The sequence below is a fragment of the Chamaea fasciata genome, unplaced genomic scaffold (assembly GCF_029207755.1).
Source record: "Chamaea fasciata isolate MVZ Bird 193981 ecotype frontalis unplaced genomic scaffold, bChaFas1.0.hap1 SCAF_5, whole genome shotgun sequence".
Lineage (NCBI taxonomy): Eukaryota > Metazoa > Chordata > Aves > Passeriformes > Sylviidae > Chamaea > Chamaea fasciata.
The window spans coordinates 53,241,433-53,259,107 of NW_027094090.1; the positions used below are offsets into that span (position 1 = coordinate 53,241,433).

A 17,675-nucleotide genomic window follows, 5' to 3' on the forward strand; every position below is an offset into this window, starting at 1 on the left:
CCCAAACACTTACGCACAAGCCTCGCTTCCTCTGTCTCAGACAGATTCCAGGGAAGATAAAGTTAGGAAGGCACAACTCTTGGCTTGCCAGGGTAAGGAGGCAGGCGAGCAGCTTTGTGTAACTAGCGAAACGGCACAGACCGGCAGTGTTAGCACCATGCTCCGCTGTTAAATGGGCTGGAACTTGCCTAAAATCCTCTCAACCCATCGCCCGCCGGCACCGCGCAGCGCAGGGCGTGTGTACCCCGCATCCCGACCGCCGCTCCCCGCCCTGGCCCCACACCCCCAGTCCGAGCCCCGCCCGGGCCCCTCCGAGCATCCCCCCGAGCCGCTCCGCCCGGGCCCCCCCGCTCCGCCCGGCCCGGCCCGGCCCGGCCCGTTCTGCGGTGAGTGGAGGCGGGGCCGGGGGCTGGGGGAGCCCTGCGAGGCGCCGGGGGGTCGGACAGCCCTGCCCTCCCCCGGTGGGACGGGCCAGCCGCCGGGAAGCCGGGCTTTCCGTGCGTTGGTTCTGTCACCCGTTTGGGAACGAAGTTTGGGAATAAAGGGAGGGTTTCCCTGCCTGATCCCGGAAGGGAAGGAGAGCTGCGAGGGAAAATGCGACCGCCTGCTCCGAGGAGTCCCGTTCCCTGCCTGCCGCACCTCCAGCTCCGCTCCTTCTTGTGATGCTCCCGGCGGACGGGGCAGGGGCTCCCGGCGGGCTGCTGGATGCGCTGCGGGGCTGCAGCCGTAAGGAGGGAGTCTCACGCTGTCTCCGCAGACTAACTTCGGCTCAAACCACAGACGTCTGATTCTCCAGCTCTTGAAGCATGCGAATAACTTAGTGCTTTGTGTTACGGTCCCCATCTGAGCACTGCTGTCTTCGGAGAAACAGCCTGAGGAACCGAGCTGGTGTCTGTCACGGTACTTTACACCGACTTTGTGAGACTGCTGTGCAGCCTCCCTTCCTGCAAGGAGTCTCCAAATAGCATCTTTCATTTCTGCTACGGGCTGATACCAGCTGCTCATATGAAAATGATGGTCTGAGAGAGAGGGCACTGTGGAATCAGCATTAAATGTAGTGGGGTTTGGCAGGGGGTACCTAATCGGGGCTTATTGCACAGGTGATAACTCTGATCAGGTTCTCTATATTTTGCAGGGTAAAGCGAGCCCTGCAGAGACTTGCTAGAGGGACCGCCTCCCATTTCACATTTGGCTGAGTGGACTATGGTGGCAGGAAGATGTTGGCTCGCAAGAGTATCATCCCTGAAGAGTATGTGCTGGCACGGATTGCTGCCGAGAACCTGCGCAAGCCGCGCATCCGTGACCGCCCTCGCAAAGCCCGCTTCATCGCCAAGAACGGCGCCTGCAACCTGGCCCACAAGAACATCCGCGAACAGGGGCGATTCCTGCAAGACATCTTCACCACCCTGGTGGACCTGAAGTGGCGTCATACGCTGGTCATTTTTACCATGTCCTTCCTGTGCAGCTGGCTGCTCTTTGCCATGATGTGGTGGCTGGTGGCCTTTGCCCACGGCGACATGGACCCGAGCACAGAAAACCCTTCAAACAGCACGAAGTGGACGCCATGCGTGACATGTGTCAGGTAAAGTAGAGTTTCGTGGGATGAAGGAAGGGGGGGGACAGAGCTGCCTGCTGTCCTGGCCTTGTCTGAAGTGCAGCTTTTGGTTTACATGAACCATTGGGTTTGGTTGAGACAGCTGAAAAGTGCAGTGTTTTCCTCTAGATTGCGTAAACTCAGCAAGCCTCCCGGGCTTGGAAAATACTATACTGTAGATGTCTTTGATTCCTTACAGGATCTGAAAGAGAGGGAGACCTGCTGCTTTTCATGTGTCTCCACACTCTGTGGGTAACTCGATTGCCTGTCGAGATAAGAGCCTGCTGCAAGAGTGGGTATGTGTTATATGTATTGTAACGTTGTCTACGGCACCGGGAGCACCCCCAGCGCCACGGCGGCCAGAGGTGCTCCCTCCAGAGCCGTGCCCGAGAAGCAGGGAACCAGCCCTGGGTGTCAGGCAGGGCCACCAGTCAGAGGCGCCAGGAAATGTGTCACTTAGGACAAAACTAAGTGTGTTTCAAGATGACTCTCATGAGAGTGTTAAATATGAAGGCTTCAAAATACCTTGGTGAAGCCATAGGCCAGCAGTTGGACAGAGGAACACTTTCCACACTGTGCATTTGTGTCACACAGTGAAAGCTTGAGAGACGAGTGGATTAAATGTCACCTGTTGAAGTGTTTTACCATCTGTCCCCAAAGCCACAACAATTGTCAGGGCACTGATAAGCTGACACAATCATACACGAAAGAGAAGAGTGTGAATTGCAGGTGGGGTAAGCCATAAGATCACTTCAGGATCTCATCAATTGAATCTGCTTTTTTAGCACTAGGTTTTAAGGTAGAAAAGTCCTGGTTCTGTAACACCAGGCTGCCCCAGATCATCTGCCTTTACACATTGCAGTGTTGTGAGGCTCTGGGGGCTGCAGGGAGCTCTGAGACATCGGCAAACCCACTTCCTTTTCTCCTTTCTCCTACAAAGTTTTGAGGTACCTCACCAAGTCTGAAGGGACTTTGTAGCTGTCTCATGAGGTAGCAGAGATTTAATTCTGCATTTGTTTTGACACTTTTTTTTTTGCTAAAGGGGGATTTTCCAAGGTAAAAGAAGAGGGGATTTTGCCAAGCTACCCTTCACTAGGTTGGGGGGAATTGGAGCAAGGGTTGCAGTCTTATTTCTTTTCCGATGTCTGGCCACAAGCAGTTTCCTCTGAAATGAGATGTCATGACCCAGTTTGCACCCGCAGGAGCATTACCCCCAGCATTTCTGGGATTTGTGGGATCTGTCCAACCGGAATTAGTGAACAGCTACAACCCTGCAGCTCTCCAGGGTCAGCTGAGGGGACATCCCTGCGTGTGGCTGATGGCTCCCTCGGCGTGACTGCACCCCGCAGATCCTGACCTGAGGGCCAAGGGCTTCATGCCACTGGGGCCAGGCACATCCACAGCCAGGACTCTGCCCCAGTTCCCTCCCCATAGCTGCCTGTGGCTCTTCCAGGATGTCTGCTAGTGATTGAATAAATATAATTTCAGGTTTAGCCTGTGCCAAAGAACACACACCCCTCCCTTGTGGGGTGTCCAGGCAACAGCTGCTCCAGTGCCCATGTCCAAGCCAAGGGAAATCTTTTCCTTTCCTAGGGAAATCTGGCTACCACTTTGGTCAAAATCATGAAGTGACGGTGTGATTGCTGACATTTTTAAGAATGACGAGTTTTTGGGTGTAAAATACCTTTACTATTGCAATGCCAAAATCATGACAAATAATTTTTAACTTACTCCCCTGAGGTTTAGGCCCACAGATATTTCAGAAGAATTTTCTTGGGTAGGTGTCATTACATATTTACAGGAAAACCTGGCTTTGGAAATTTTAACCAGTGCCTAGAGCTTGCACATCCCTTTCATTTTACAAAGTACTGAAAAAATTTCGAAGCCTCACATCTCTTTGCCACAGAAAGCAAACATTGTCCAAAAAGGAAAGCTGCTACACAGCTCTGAGGGGAAGGACCTGGAAACAGTGTGATTTGCACTTTCTCTCTCCTGTTTCAGATGGTTAAAATGCTTTCCAAACTTGCTCTTTCACTTACTTCCGCTGTTAAAAAGGTGGATTGCTTTTTTAATCTTTTTTTTTTTTAAAGAAAGGGTATTGCTAAGGGAATTCAGACTTTTTACTGGACAGAATTTTAAGCTGAATTAAGCTGACTGAAATTGAATCCAGAAGCTTTATTCTGCATGTAACTGAATATTCATGATTATAAGAAATCATTCCATGGATTCTATTAATTCCTTCGTCCCTAATTTCTTCAGAGTGAAATACAAAATAAACCCCCTCAATACAAAGGAATTTGTTAATGATTAAGAAATATAGAAAAGGCAAAAAAAGAAAGTTATTTCAAAGATACCTGTGCAGAGACTGGCTGGTTTTCTGAAAGATGGGCTTTCTCACTGCAAAGAAAATTATCCTTGATATTGCCAATGTTATTTAAATGTGGCCTTGATACCCTAGTGAAAATATGGCTAGGAAAGAAAAAAAATATTTCAAAGCAGATTAATTGAAAAGCAAAGTAAACCCAATGAATGATTTAGACCCGTCTTCATGGGCAGGATATATTTCCCACTGGTATAGACCTGTTAAGCATTGGAATGCTTCAGATTTATTGCATTGCACTGGAAGGATGTATCTGGAAGGAATAAAGGACTAAATAAATATAAAAAGAAGTTAAGGACCCTGATATATACAGGGGATATGACTTCGTGGCTACTATGAATAATGCATTTTGGGAAGTTTGTGGACAACATTTTCTGAAGTCCAGCACCATAGCATTTTAGGGTATTTAACTTAACCCACATTTCTACATCCCACTTCTGTGTTGAACTTTTCCAGCTGGTCTTTCCCTGGCAGTGAGCTGAACCCAAGTCCCGGGCCACAGCACTGTCTTGCTGCCAGGGTGTGCAGGGGGTACCATGGGGGCCACTGGCCTCTCTCTGCAGCCTCATCCTGCTCGGTCACAAGGCAAGCAAGGTTTGGGAAGCGTCACAAATCTGGGAAAGCCCCTTTCCCCCCACCAGGAAATTATGGGTCACGACTCAGGTAGCATGAGTGAAGTGCTGCAGTTTTCTCTGTTTCCTTTCTCTGCACAGGCTGGTGGAATGATCTCAGTGTGCCAGCTGATTTCCCATGCTTGCCAAAACCACCTCTCTCCATCAAGGGCTTCATGGGATGGAGAAGGTGGAAAGTTCAGCTTTTCCAGAGCTGTTCACTAAGCCAGTGGGCAGCCTGTGCTCCTAAACAGAGATTCCCTGAGCTGTTCAGAGTCACCTAGATGGTCTTTGAGGAGCTCGGGCTTTGAGGTCTTCCCTGCCACCATTAGACACTACACCAACCACACAAATCTGAGCCACCAAGCATGCAATGCTTTGGCTGGTGTTAACAGAAGGCTTATGTGTACTAGAGCCATACAAATGGGTCCTTAAGTTTGCTTCTGGAAGCACATGTTAAGAGCTTCTCAGTCTGTGCTCCATGTCCTGAGAGTTAACTGGGTGTGATCTTCCCCTACAGGTCTTTCACCTCCGCTTTCCTCTTCTCCATCGAAGTCCAGGTGACCATTGGCTTTGGGGGCAGGATGATGACTGAGGAGTGTCCCCTGGCCATCACAGTCCTGATCCTGCAGAACATTGTGGGGCTGATCATCAATGCTGTCATGCTGGGCTGCATATTCATGAAGACAGCGCAGGCCCACCGGCGTGCCGAGACGCTGATCTTCAGCCGGCAGGCGGTCATCGCCGTTCGCAATGGCAAGCTCTGCTTCATGTTCCGGGTGGGGGACCTGAGGAAGAGCATGATCATCAGCGCCTCAGTGAGAATCCAGGTCGTAAGGAAGACCACAACTCCTGAAGGAGAAGTCATACCCATTCACCAAGTGGATATCCCTGTGGATAACCCCATTGAAAGCAACAACATTTTCCTAGTGGCTCCCTTGATTATTTGTCATGTCATAGACAAGCGGAGTCCTCTTTATGATATCTCTGCTTCCGACCTGGCGCTCCAGGACCTGGAGCTCATCGTGATACTGGAAGGGGTTGTAGAAACCACCGGCATCACAACACAGGCGAGAACCTCCTATGTGGCAGAGGAGATCCTATGGGGTCACCGCTTCGTGCCCATCGTCACTGAGGAGGAAGGCGTGTACTCTGTCGACTACTCCAAGTTCGGCAACACCGTCAAAGTAGCTGCACCGCGCTGCAGCGCCCGGGAGCTCGATGAGAAGCCCTCCATCCTTATCCAGACCCTGCAGAAGAGTGAGCTGTCCCACCAAAACTCCCTGAGGAAGCGCAACTCCATGAGGAGAAACAACTCCATTCGGAGGAGCAACTCCATGCGGAGAACCAACTCATCGCTCATCGTGCCCAAAGTGCAGTTTATCACACCTGAGGGGAGCCAGAGTGCCTCAGAAACGTGATGCACAGCTTTGTGCTAGGCCACTGGGCTTCTCAAAGAGGAGGTGCCTGTGGTGTTTTGCTTCAATTTCCTCTTACTGAAAAAATGAGAACACAATGCAGAAGAGAACTGTGCAAGAGCTATTTATTCCATTACTTACTGAAAGCACCACCTAATGGCATTAGAAAACACCTTAGCACTTAGTGTATGAATTAATAAAAAAATGGCACGTACACTAAAGAAAACACACTTCACTCATGTAATATAATGTGTATTTATACTTGTTTTAATGGCATGCTGATTTTTTAAATCATATTTTTCCTATCAAGGGTCTCTTTCTTATCTTCTGCTGGCTGTCACAAAATGTAGGGCTTTCCTATGTGAGTGCTTCACAAAACTTCTGTATTCAACAGCTCCCATGGATTTTGTGTATGACATTTGGATATTGATCTTTTTGTGTGAATTCCTTGTTCTCTTAAAGGGAGTAACTAAATTCCTCAAGGATTTCACTAGAGAAGAGCCACCATATCACCTTTGGTTTCCCAGGCTTTTTCTCTTTTGTTGGTTTGTGGCAAGGGCATTTTGAGAGCAAATTCAGGTCAGGTGGAGTGACCTGTCCATTCCAGAGGAAAGCTGGTGTCACTCCAGGCAGGAATACCAGCAAAATGGCAGACTGCTGCTCTTCTTCTCAGGGTGAGATATTTGGCTGCAGGACGACACACATCTTAGATTAGCTGTAGCCCAAGCTGAGAAATCCCAGTACTCCTGCCTGCCACCTAGGCATCTGTTTCACTGAAATTATTCAAGCTGGGAAAAGCAGATGCTTTTTTAACATTCTCTTTATGATGGAAGACCAAGTCCTGTTTTGCTTTCTCTGATAGATCCATACATGGAAGGAAACACATGTACTTGCTTCACTTACTTTTCATAGGATTAAGTCTGCTTCCTCCATAAGAAGGTTATTTTTTGCCAGTGCGAACTCATGAATGGGGAGAGAGGGAAGCCTGCCAATAATATTAGAGACAATATTTTCAAAACTATCTGAATGCTTTTCAGGAGGACTTGGGTGGTGCTGCTGAATTCCTGTTTTTTAGCAGTGCCTCACCCGCTTTTTTATAATCTGGCATTGAGAATTGGTTACAAGAAGCTCTCCTCTTCAAGTTAAATGGGCATTTGTTACTTGGAGCCTTTCCAAAAATGTCATCACAAGTTTTCCTACATGAATGCATAAAAGTAAGACGACTACGTCTGTCACAATTGGTAGCCTAAATTGATACATGCTTTTTTATCCTGTGTGAATAAGCATAACTATGGACAAGTTTCTGTTCAAATCTCTTGCAGAAATTGTCTTATGTCTGTGGCTCAAGAGACGTACTGTCCTTGTTTTGACCCTCCAAGCCAATCAAACATTTAAATGTTTGCTTTTTCCTGTAAGGCGAAACAGTCAAAAGCAATGCTGGATTCTCATTTTCTTTGGAAGTAGCTCAGCAGTTGTTGGATGGATGGTTTCAGGCTTCACAAGGTGTTGGATGGTGGCATGGAGGGGCATTGCTCTGTGGTGTGGACTCCCTGCATTTGGAACAGGTCCTCTCTAGAAGAAAAACTCTGACAAAATACTTCATCTGAAGCAGCAGAGGAAACTGAATTTTCTGCTGAAAGCATTCATTCCCTGGCCTGCCCATTAATGTTCTGGAAGTGTGGGTGATGAATATCTGGAGAAATTAATCTGTCTGTTGTGTGTCCCAACAATGATCACCTGCAGCTTCCAAGAAGAGTCAGAGTGAAGTGCATACAATTTGTCTCTGTCCTCCATTTACAGGACTGTGAATTTTTCTGAGGCTGTCTGTTGGATACACGGTTAAGTCAGATGCTGTGCAAAAGCAGGTTTTATACAAAATAATAATAAAAAAAGTTACAATAATGTCTTGGTTTGTAAAGACAGGTGTCTGCCAAGGAAGGCAGGAACCTCCTTTGCAATGGAAAAAGTATGACCCCCTTCCCTCCAAACTGTTACAACTTTGAAATTAAGGGGCTTTCAGGCAAAGATTTGGGAAAATGAATAACAGCTCTTCACTAGTATGTATAACAAGGCAAACAAACAGCAGTGACAGCAAGAACAAACAGAGACACAAACCCAGTGTCAGCCCCTCTCTGCCGCAGGCACTTTCCCCTGCGGCGCAGTTCCGGGCACGGCCACCAGGGGCGCTGCTGCCTCCCGGCCGGGCAGGACCAGGCCTTGATTCCCCCGCGCCTGCAGGGGGCGCTGTGGCGAGAGCGCAGCTGCGTCTCCCTCATGCGTAATGGCGGACGGGCTGGGTGACGAAAATGGGCCATAGCAGGAACCACAGAGAGGCAGCTGGGAAAACAGGGATGAGCAGACCCCAGAGTAGCAAAGGAAATGTATCAGAAACTCTGCAGCTGTATCAGGAGCTGCGGGGTGTCCAGGAAGACAGGGGTGTGGGCTGGAGTGTAGCGAAAAAAGCTACAGGCAGCAGAGAAAGCAGCAGGGCTGGGCAGTGGCAGCCGGACTCCTCTGGTGGCAGGAGGGACCGGGGAGACATGTCCTCTGGGAAGGGGGAGGAGGTCAGGTCTTGGGTTTTCCACTGAGGCACTCGAATAGCTGGTAAGGGTCCCTTCCGGTCAGAATGAGTGCTTATAAGGTCCCAGTCCAACAGTTGCTCTTACGGGCAAAGGCTCACCCACTGTAGGAGACGCAATGGAAGGACAAAAGCTCCATCGTGGTAGCAAACCCTCTGGGCAGCGACTGCAGACCAGCTGTGCCGATGCTGATGCCGAGAGCGAGAGGAGCTCAGCCCAGCCCCTCGCCTCCCAGACAAAATCTTATGGTATCTTTGCCTTTCCAAAGAGAAAACTCCCCAGGTAAGAGAGTAGCCAGCTGCACGCTTCTCTCACCTTTTTTGCCTCTCTTTAGCACTGATCGTTATTGTCTCTTAGTCAGAGAAGGGACAAAATTCCATGAGAGAAAGAAACAAAAGGAAAAATCCTAACTCCAACAAATAATGATTTCTTCTATCTCTGATTTTTCCCTATTCCTTTCTCTTTTGCCTCTTTGTATTCTTCATTCATTTTTCTGTACTCTCGGTCCTTCCTGTATCCCAGCCTTTTCTGTGGGCCTTTTGAATTTTACATTACCTATATTACCTCATTATTCTCTCAGTATTTCAAATAAGGTGTTTTTGGTTTGGGGTTTTTTTTCCCAGTACCATTTTCTCATTTTCTCCTTCCAAATTTTATTTCATCTTCATGGCTCTCTCTGCTTCACACCTAATACTCTGTTTCTCGGAACACTACTGCAGGGATATTGGTATCTTGAGGTAACTCTAAGACACCGACAGTCATATGCCGGAATGCTGAACAGATAAACAAGGCAGAGCTTTGTGCCATGAATGTCATGTTCATATGTGCCGTGCTCCTGCTCCATGCAGAAAATCCTTCACTGCAAAGCCCCTTTCTTGAGCAAGTTTTGCAGTCCTGGAAGAGGTCAGGGACAGAGGCAGCCAGTGGTGGAGAGCAGGGGAGAGGTCTTGGGTCTGGGAGCTGCTTTCCTCACTGAAAGGACAGATTTCACACCCAGCTTTGCAATATCATTGCATGTCCTTTCAGACCCAGCTTTGCCTGCTGAGAGGGGATCAGCTGGCAGCACCACAGCTCAATACGTTTAATTATTTATTCTCCCTGGCAACTTTATCAGAAAGGGGTTTTATGTTAAATTTGAAGCCTTCTGTTTGTAACACAGACTGACAAGTTAAGAATGACAGTGAGATTTCTACCAAATAGTGCTGACAGCTCATGTTAGCAGTTAACCATCCATCTCACTGATAATAATTTAGTAAATTAGGTTCGATAAGGTATCAACATCATCCCTTCACACTTATTTGTGTGCCTACCATTGCCATCCCTCTGCAGCATGGTGTAACCAGAGCTGCATTACTTGACATCACTTATTCTGTGTATTTGACATGCTTTGGCTCTTTGTGCAGCCTACCAGAAGAGCAAAACAGTTTTCTAAGCTTAGAAAAGTAATTATAAAGTCCTTCCAGGACAGGCATAGTGTGTGGGATTGCACTTTATTTTTTTCTTTCTAGCTTTCACCTACGGAGCTTCTCTGTTTTAAACAGAAAAAATGGCAATGAGAGCTTTTGTCCTTGTTTGGGACACTCAGAATATTCAGAGTTACCGTGGTGGGAACACAGAGCAAACACAGACAGTGCTTACAGGGAATATAAAGATTAATGCTCCAGGGTGGAAGCTGACATCTGAGTAACAGGATTTGGAGGAAACTTTCCCTGTTGGCAGCTGATTCTGTGGCTGTCACCTTCAGGACTTCTTGTGCTCTCTTTTGCAACATCTGGTGCGGGCCAGGGCCAGAAGCAGGAGCTTGGCACTGGAAAGGCCCTGCTGCAAGCCACACTTTGAATCTCTGCTGCCCTTGGCATCACTGTGGCCTTGTAAAACAATTCTGGCCTTGTAAAACAGTTCTGCCCCTTGAGCCTTTCTTCATGAGCACGTTGTCCCACAGCGACCTGGCCTGGCATATACAACTGCCTGGCTCTTTCCACAGAAGGGTCACCCTTCTTTCTGGGCTTCCTGGGGTACTCAGGACATTGTAAAGTGGGAGCCAGAGGAATATTCAGATTTAGTTAATACCTCATGTGTACCATAGGCCTTTGCCCTAAAGCCATGTGTCACTCCAGGCCAAAGGGTCATTTCAGAGGCTTTGCCTCACAGCCATCATGGATGAATTTCATGAAAGCCTTTATACTTTATAAAGTTTAGGCCAGGAATCAGCTTTTACTTTGCAAACTGGAAAGCAGCATGGACACACTATTTTTTCTGACTGAATGTAAAAAAGATGGTTAATTCTCCTCATCTTTTTTTTTTCTTCACAAACTAGAGACTGAGGACATTTTGTGAAACCAGTTACCAAGCACTCCAGTGGTTATTATTAGCAAATGTTTTTTGCTGCAAGCTGCAAAAGTAGTTAATCCAAGACCAGAAAGGAACATTGACAGGAGAAAAAAAATTCTATATTATATGGTGAAAGGAACAAATTTTTCAAACAAATTTTCACAAAATATAATCTCTGCTGGGCCTGGTGTTTTCAAAACACTGATGGGGGTTGCTTGAATAGCTAGGTGAGAGTTAACTTTTTCTCCCCCACATGCTTACATTAAAATATTTTTCCCTATATTTGTGTTTACATGACATCCAGACTAATCTAAGATGATAGCCAGGAATTTCTAATAGCCTTAGCATATTAATAATGATTCTCAGCCCTATGTCCCTGAATTGTGTTTTCTATTTTCCCTTAAGAATTCTTTGAACTTAAAAAAAAAAAAAAAAAGAAAAAAAAGAAAAAAAAAGATTTCTCATGTGATATCTGGACAGTAAAGATAAAATACATTCCCATATTCCCTTATTGGATGCTAAAAAGAGATTAGCCTGCAGAGACAAGATCAGTGCTGTCCAAGAGAAACAACCACTGGGATTGAGGCACTCACAGTCAGGACACATCACCAAGGGCTTGGATTAAAAGAAATATTTAAAAATAATAAGTATTCTGGGGATTTCTGGCTGAGGACTCTCAGAACACTGATGAGTTATTGGCTAGCAGTGAAAGAAATATTCTAGGATCATCAAGACACACTTCAATGTAAGGAAGACAAAAAACATGCATTCCAGGAAAATATAGTCCATACTTCAGTTATTGCTACCAATTATTTTAACATTGAGGTTATTAAAAACTCAAGGAGGCAAACAAAAACGTGGTGGATTCTCTCTTCACCTTTAACACAGGTTTGATACCTTTTTTTTTTGTACCCTAAGGAAAATCTGATCCCTCTGAAGACATCACTCCCATCACAAATGTGCTGTTATTATCTGGAGGATACTTGTTAATCTCTACACTTTTCTGGGCCCAGGGCAGGAGTAGCTGTGCATGGTGTCATGGCCTGTATTGCTCAGTATGTCAGATGGGATGATCTAATGGTCCCTGCTGCACTCCAAATTTATGGATAGGGAGAGCTTAATGAATTTTGGTCAAGAGAAAGCTTTCCTCTGAGCCTTAAATTAATCTCCCACAGAGGAAACAAATAAACATGGGGGAGCAGAAACCCCAGCAGAGTTAGCATCCCCAAATGGTTGACTTATTTTGACAAATACATTTCAGTGCTAATTATGGATTCTTTAAAAAGCACTGACAAATGTCCCTGGGGACAATTTGCAAAAACTAGGGTATCTCATTGTTACAGGAGTTTACTTTGATTCCTGCTGTTGTTAAATTTTGGCTTACTAGCAAGGATGAGAAAGCCAGCTTCTGTGTGGGCCCAAGTGAAATGATATTTCTTGGTTTTATGGTCTGGGATCTACTGCAAAGACCATAAAACTGAGGACTGGCACTGGAGTGACTGGAAAGGGCTATTGTGGTTTCGGGCTCAGCATCTTCCTCATCCAGGGAACATCACTGCTTTCCTCAAGTTCTTTTTTTTTTCTTTTGTGACCACAATAACCGTGAAAATTGATTGCATCTTCCCATGGCCCAGCCTCTTTATCCTTCAGGGTGTATTTTTTGATGTTAGGTCTTTGACTCTGAGTGATGTGGATTGGTCAGTCAGAAAGAGGCTGCTTCTTGCTGACTGTCACTGTATTCAAACTCAGTCAAGGGCAGGACATGAAGCAAAACTGAAGGGTTGTGACACACACTGAAAGAAATTCTGCTGAGTTTGAGCGAGAGCAAGTGACAATTGCTTGCCCCTTGGGTGGTCAGCTTTTCATCTCACAGCTTTTCAAAAATATATCAAGTACTAATAAATGTTGTCTGTTCAGTCTTAGCTGGTGTTTTAAATCATATTATAAACAGATGCTATTCTTGGCTGATCAGATTAAATTGTTTGGGATGTGCTATTTTTTCCATATACAAAATCTCACTGCATTATTTAAATATTTTGTGTTAAATTAAGAGAGTAATAAAATTTCTGGACTGAAGTTCTCCTTATAGTCAGCTCCTTTATACTGTCAACATCCAGATGAAAAATGGAATACAGGACTGAATGTGCTCCATGAAATATTAAATTTAACCTTATTTTAAAGATGTGAATATCCTTCAGTTTATATAAGCATTAAGTATGGTGTTATCAGTCATGGGTGTTTTCCTTAAGGGACAATAATCTGTTCAAATATCAATTCAATGCTCTGGTTAAAGATAAAAAGCAGCAGGCAATGAGTCCTAATCCAGTCATATCAATTACTAGAGGAAAGGCGCAAAACCAGAGAAATAAGATGTTCAGAAGACTGAAAGATTTCTTTACCATGCACTGAATGGTAGGTGGAACAGTCTTTAAAACAGAGATGGCAGAGACGGCAGAGACTTTACAGGTGGAGATGTTTAATCAGGAATCGTGTACAAGACACGTACAAGCACAATAACTTAGCATGTAAAAATGTATTCAATCATATTTTTGTCATTTCAGATGTCAACATCTGAGCACTCACTCACTGAGAGGCTCTTAGTGGTGTCCACAAAACAGAAATATCATTTTAAGTAGGTAGCCACACCTTGCACAGTGTTTGCAATCCGCTGCAGATCACTCAGCCAGCAAGTGGTGATAACTCCTTATCTTTCCAAACCCAAGCATTTGTGTATATCAACATATTCTTTCCAATTCCACTTCAAGCAACGGACTATTAATTCATCAGTAAAATCCTTCAACTTAAGTTCTCCTTGGGCACATTATCAAATCAAAGGAGAAAAGCTTGTTTAACTTGGTATCTATATGTATATATCTATATATAGATATATATGTACACGCATTTATATATATAAAGAAGCGTTTGCAGTGCTAGTTTTGACAGTGGGGATTCTCCTAGTTATTTTTACTTTGTTTTTCCAGCCAAAAGATTGCATTATACATATATAAAATGAATCCTCATTCTCAGAGACTCCATCATGCTTTAGAGAGAAAAGACCTTTACTAAGATAGGCTTCTCTCCCACCATGGGCCTCAGCTAGCTACACTGACATCTGAGCAAAGCTTTCAGCTCCATCTCTTCTGGCAGACATTAAGGAAGGTCCAACACAGCAGAAGATGCATTTTTTTTATTTGGGAGAGCAGGCTCTGAAGTGGGAATTTTTATCCTTATTAGGTCAACCTAGCAGTGATTAATGTGACATGATGTGACAGGAGGAGTGCTGGTTTTGAGATCAGTTTTTGTTTGTAACTCTCTGCAATGTGTTGGCTTAGATTTCCCTCAAGTGTCTCAGTGAGTTTCTCATGGTCACTTTCCTCTTGGAAATTTTCAGCTTGACTTACATGCAGTGATGGAGAAAGGCTGGGAACTCTTACCTCCATTAGGATTTCCGGGCATTTCATATGGGTACTTTGGGAATGTCATTTGGGATATAACACTGGGGAAATGACTTGCAGAGGGAAAATGTGTGCATGTACAAATGTGTGTGTGCAAGTGCACATCCAAAGTTTGCTGATGTTTTGCTCCTATTGTGAAAAGGGGAGGGGTTTTCTTAGTAGCAACAGATTCCAGACCTCCCTTTGAAAAGCCTGCCCACAATAATTTGGTGGCTGAAATCATCAAGAGGCTGTGGCATTTCAGCTTGGAAAAATTCCAACAAATACAGACCCATCAGCACTGTGCACACAGAGGAGGGTAAAACTACCTTTCAAGGGGTGAACTGTTCATTATCAAAGAATAGAGAGCTTACCAAATGGTTTCACTCAGAGATGTGAGCTTTTAAAGGGTAACAGTTACTCACAGCGCCCATTTGTGTCCCTGGGGAACTCCCTAGACATGGATGATGCCGCGTGGGAGCTGCACATGCCGTGCAGGACATGGAATTTGGTCATGGAAAGGGGCAGTGAGCACAGAACTACGTGCAGCCCCTTCAGCCAGGCAGGGACTCGCTCCCAGCTGAGTCACACGCCGTGGCCATGCAAACTCCCAGCAGCAGCAGCAGCGAGGATCAGCCCTGGATCCTCTTGCTCTCCAAAGCACATGTGCCTTATGTGCCCCCAGGGAAGGCTTGCTCCGAGCTGCCAGAGCACAGTTCAAGGGGCTGTCAGAGGCAAACCAGATTCCTCCTTCCATTCCTTGGCTTTTGCTTTTCCTCCTGCTAAGCAACTGATTAAGGCATGCGAGTGTCTTGCACACACTCTGAGCATTCACATGCATTCTCTGTGGTAAACAGTGGAGAATGAATGCTGAAACAGTTTGGCTGAGCCACTCCAGTGAACCAGTTTAACAAAGGGCTGCTGGGCAAAAGGAAGAGTAAAACCCAGGAATAGCAGGACAATACATCTCCAGCACACGAGGAGTATTGTAATGAGACAATGACCAGGCAAGGTGGAAAACAGGGATATCAGAGACAGCAGACTTAAAGGAATTTGTTACCCAAGGGAGGAGAAGACAGCTCCTCTAGGGTACCAGGTTAATGTGGGAATGCTCTGAAGAAGTTAAGAGATGGACTGCTTTTAAGGAAAGCAGAAGTGAATGTCAGCTGGTCAGGGGTTTAAAAACATTTCTTAATAGATGTGCTGTTCTTTCTGGTGAAGTAAATGTGGTTTTGGTTAATTTTGGATCAAAGGTGTCTGAAGGGGAGATCTGCAAGTGCTGGATTCCAGTTGTTTTGGGAATCACTTGCTAAGACATAGGTATCTAATAAATTGTGAATTGTAGAGTACTGTCTGCTAATACAAATAAATAAAACAAAATTATAACACTGGGGGTGCTGTTACTCACTGAGATAAAAGGTGTTCAAGGCCATGCTGGATGGGAATTTCAGCAACCTGGCCTAGTGGAAGGTGTTCCTGCCCTTGGCAGGGGGATGGAACTGGATGAGCTTTGAGGTCCCTTCTAATCCAAAGCATTCTGTGCTTCTATAAAACACCTGAGCACCTCTGAAATCCTAAACAGTTCAGCAATCCCTGTACACTTGTGTGAAGCCCCCTTCAAATTAGGGGAATTCTTAAGGATCCTACAGATCCTTAGATATCTACTTAAAGAGTCCAGGCAGGAAGCGCATTCAAAGGGAAAAGTGGCAGGATCTCCAGAGCATAAATCTGTCTAGCAAGGGAGTTTTCCTAATTCTGAAGCAGCCCTTCCCAGGCAGTGTGGGTGTGTGCCTTCCAACCCCAGGGAGCTCTTTAACCCTAAACTTCCATACAACCACAAATATCTTTGCTTAGACATTTTAGTGCAACCTCTGATGGAAATGGAAACAGCGGTAAGGTTCTAGCTGCCCTTTCCATATGGCAGCAGGCTACTTTTTTTTCCTTAGGTTTTCTGGTTAAAAAAAAAAAAGGAGAGGAAGATTATGTAGCAACAGAACCTCATTTAATAATGAAAAAAAGATATATCAATAATCCAGTAAGAAAACAAGATTTGGTGTTCCCTAATATAATATCTCACAGTTCAGTACTGGTTTTGAAAGAATTGTGTCCTTTTGGAGACAGACCTCCAAACACTGCAGGGTAGACTGGTGCTGTTTGAAATGCCAGATGCGAACATTGTACAATGAAAATAAATTTAAGTAGACTGTATGGATCACTTGTGTGAATTTATTAGATCTGTCCTGCCTGTGAGCCTGCAGAGTGCCTTCCAATTGCTGTGAATGTGAGCAGCTCCTTTTTGAAAACACTATCAGGTGCAAAGAAGTTCAGGTTAGGTAAAATTTGGGATTTGTTCTGACAAAATCTGAATCTGGTGTTTTGGGGAGGATTTCAAGTTTTCCAGATGCAGTCTCATCATATTTTACAGCCTTTATTCACACTAACTGTGCTGTATTTCCAGAAGATAGAACAAATAACTGTTTTAATTTTATAAACAGGGTTTGTTTCTGGCTCAAAAACGTAAGAAGTACACCCTAATTTGCATTCAAGTATGTTGGTCCCCAAATTTGCTGTGGGAAAATGCATGAGAGCAGGGATGGGCAATGGCCCACCACTGAACAGGGATTTCCTGAGCTTGCTGTGCTACCTGCCACCAAAACATGACCAAAGTAACGCAGCCCAGCTCAGCCTGGCTCAGAAAAGCTCTGGAAGGACAACCCCTGCACGTCCACTGTCATAAACCAGTTTAGCCTTAAGCCTTACAATTACATAATTACATGTACTACTCGTAGCCAGGGAAAGACAAATGACCTATCTCATCTGAGCAAAGGTCCAGTAGTCACTTGAGAAACAAAATGTCAAGCAAGAAGAATCTCCAGGGTACTGAGCATTCCCAGAGGAAGCGAGGGACGCGTTTCTTCTCAGGAGATTTTCCCACCGTTGGAAAGCCAGGCCGTCACGCAGTTTACATAACAACAGCATAAAAAAGAACGGATCCCAGCAGTAACAGATCAATTGCGCTGGTTTGGCATGTGATTGTTTTAGTTTGGGTTTTTCCCTAGTCCATAAACCTGAAATTAAATATCCACAAATAGTATTTTATATCTTTTTCCTGGTGGCACAGCTTTCCCTTTGCCGTTTGAAACAGAAAAGCCAGGATTGCAATACAAAGTCTCACTGGTATCAAAACCAGACCACAGTGTACACATCCCCTTCTGACATACATTGCTGTGCTGTATGAAAGCAGTTAGAAAACATGATAAGGATGTCATAACTTAATTTACAGAAATTGGTTTTCTGCTGAATTCTCCCATGGAACATGTCCCAGGAA

At 45.2% G+C, this 17,675-nt stretch overlaps 1 protein-coding gene across 1 annotated transcript; it reads left to right on the forward strand.

Moving 5' to 3' along the window:
• The first annotated feature begins 491 nt into the window (after positions 1 to 491).
• KCNJ8 (potassium inwardly rectifying channel subfamily J member 8) lies at positions 492 to 7,978 on the forward strand. The gene is made up of 3 exons (XM_066183705.1): positions 492 to 900; positions 1,136 to 1,582; positions 5,106 to 7,978. Exons 2-3 carry the CDS (start codon positions 1,218 to 1,220, stop codon positions 6,004 to 6,006), a joined length of 1,266 nt encoding a protein of 421 aa, XP_066039802.1. The 5' UTR covers positions 492 to 900; positions 1,136 to 1,217; the 3' UTR covers positions 6,007 to 7,978.
• Positions 7,979 to 17,675: the final 9,697 nt, after the last annotated feature.

Excerpts from the sequence above, each read along its gene's own strand:
- KCNJ8 (XM_066183705.1), top strand. The coding sequence starts at position 1,218 with ATGTTGGCTCGCAAGAGTATCATCCCTGAAGAGTATGTGCTGGCACGG. Across the intron at positions 1,583-5,105 it reads CCATGCGTGACATGTGTCAG|GTCTTTCACCTCCGCTTTCC; the intron begins GTAAAGTAGAGT and ends CTTCCCCTACAG.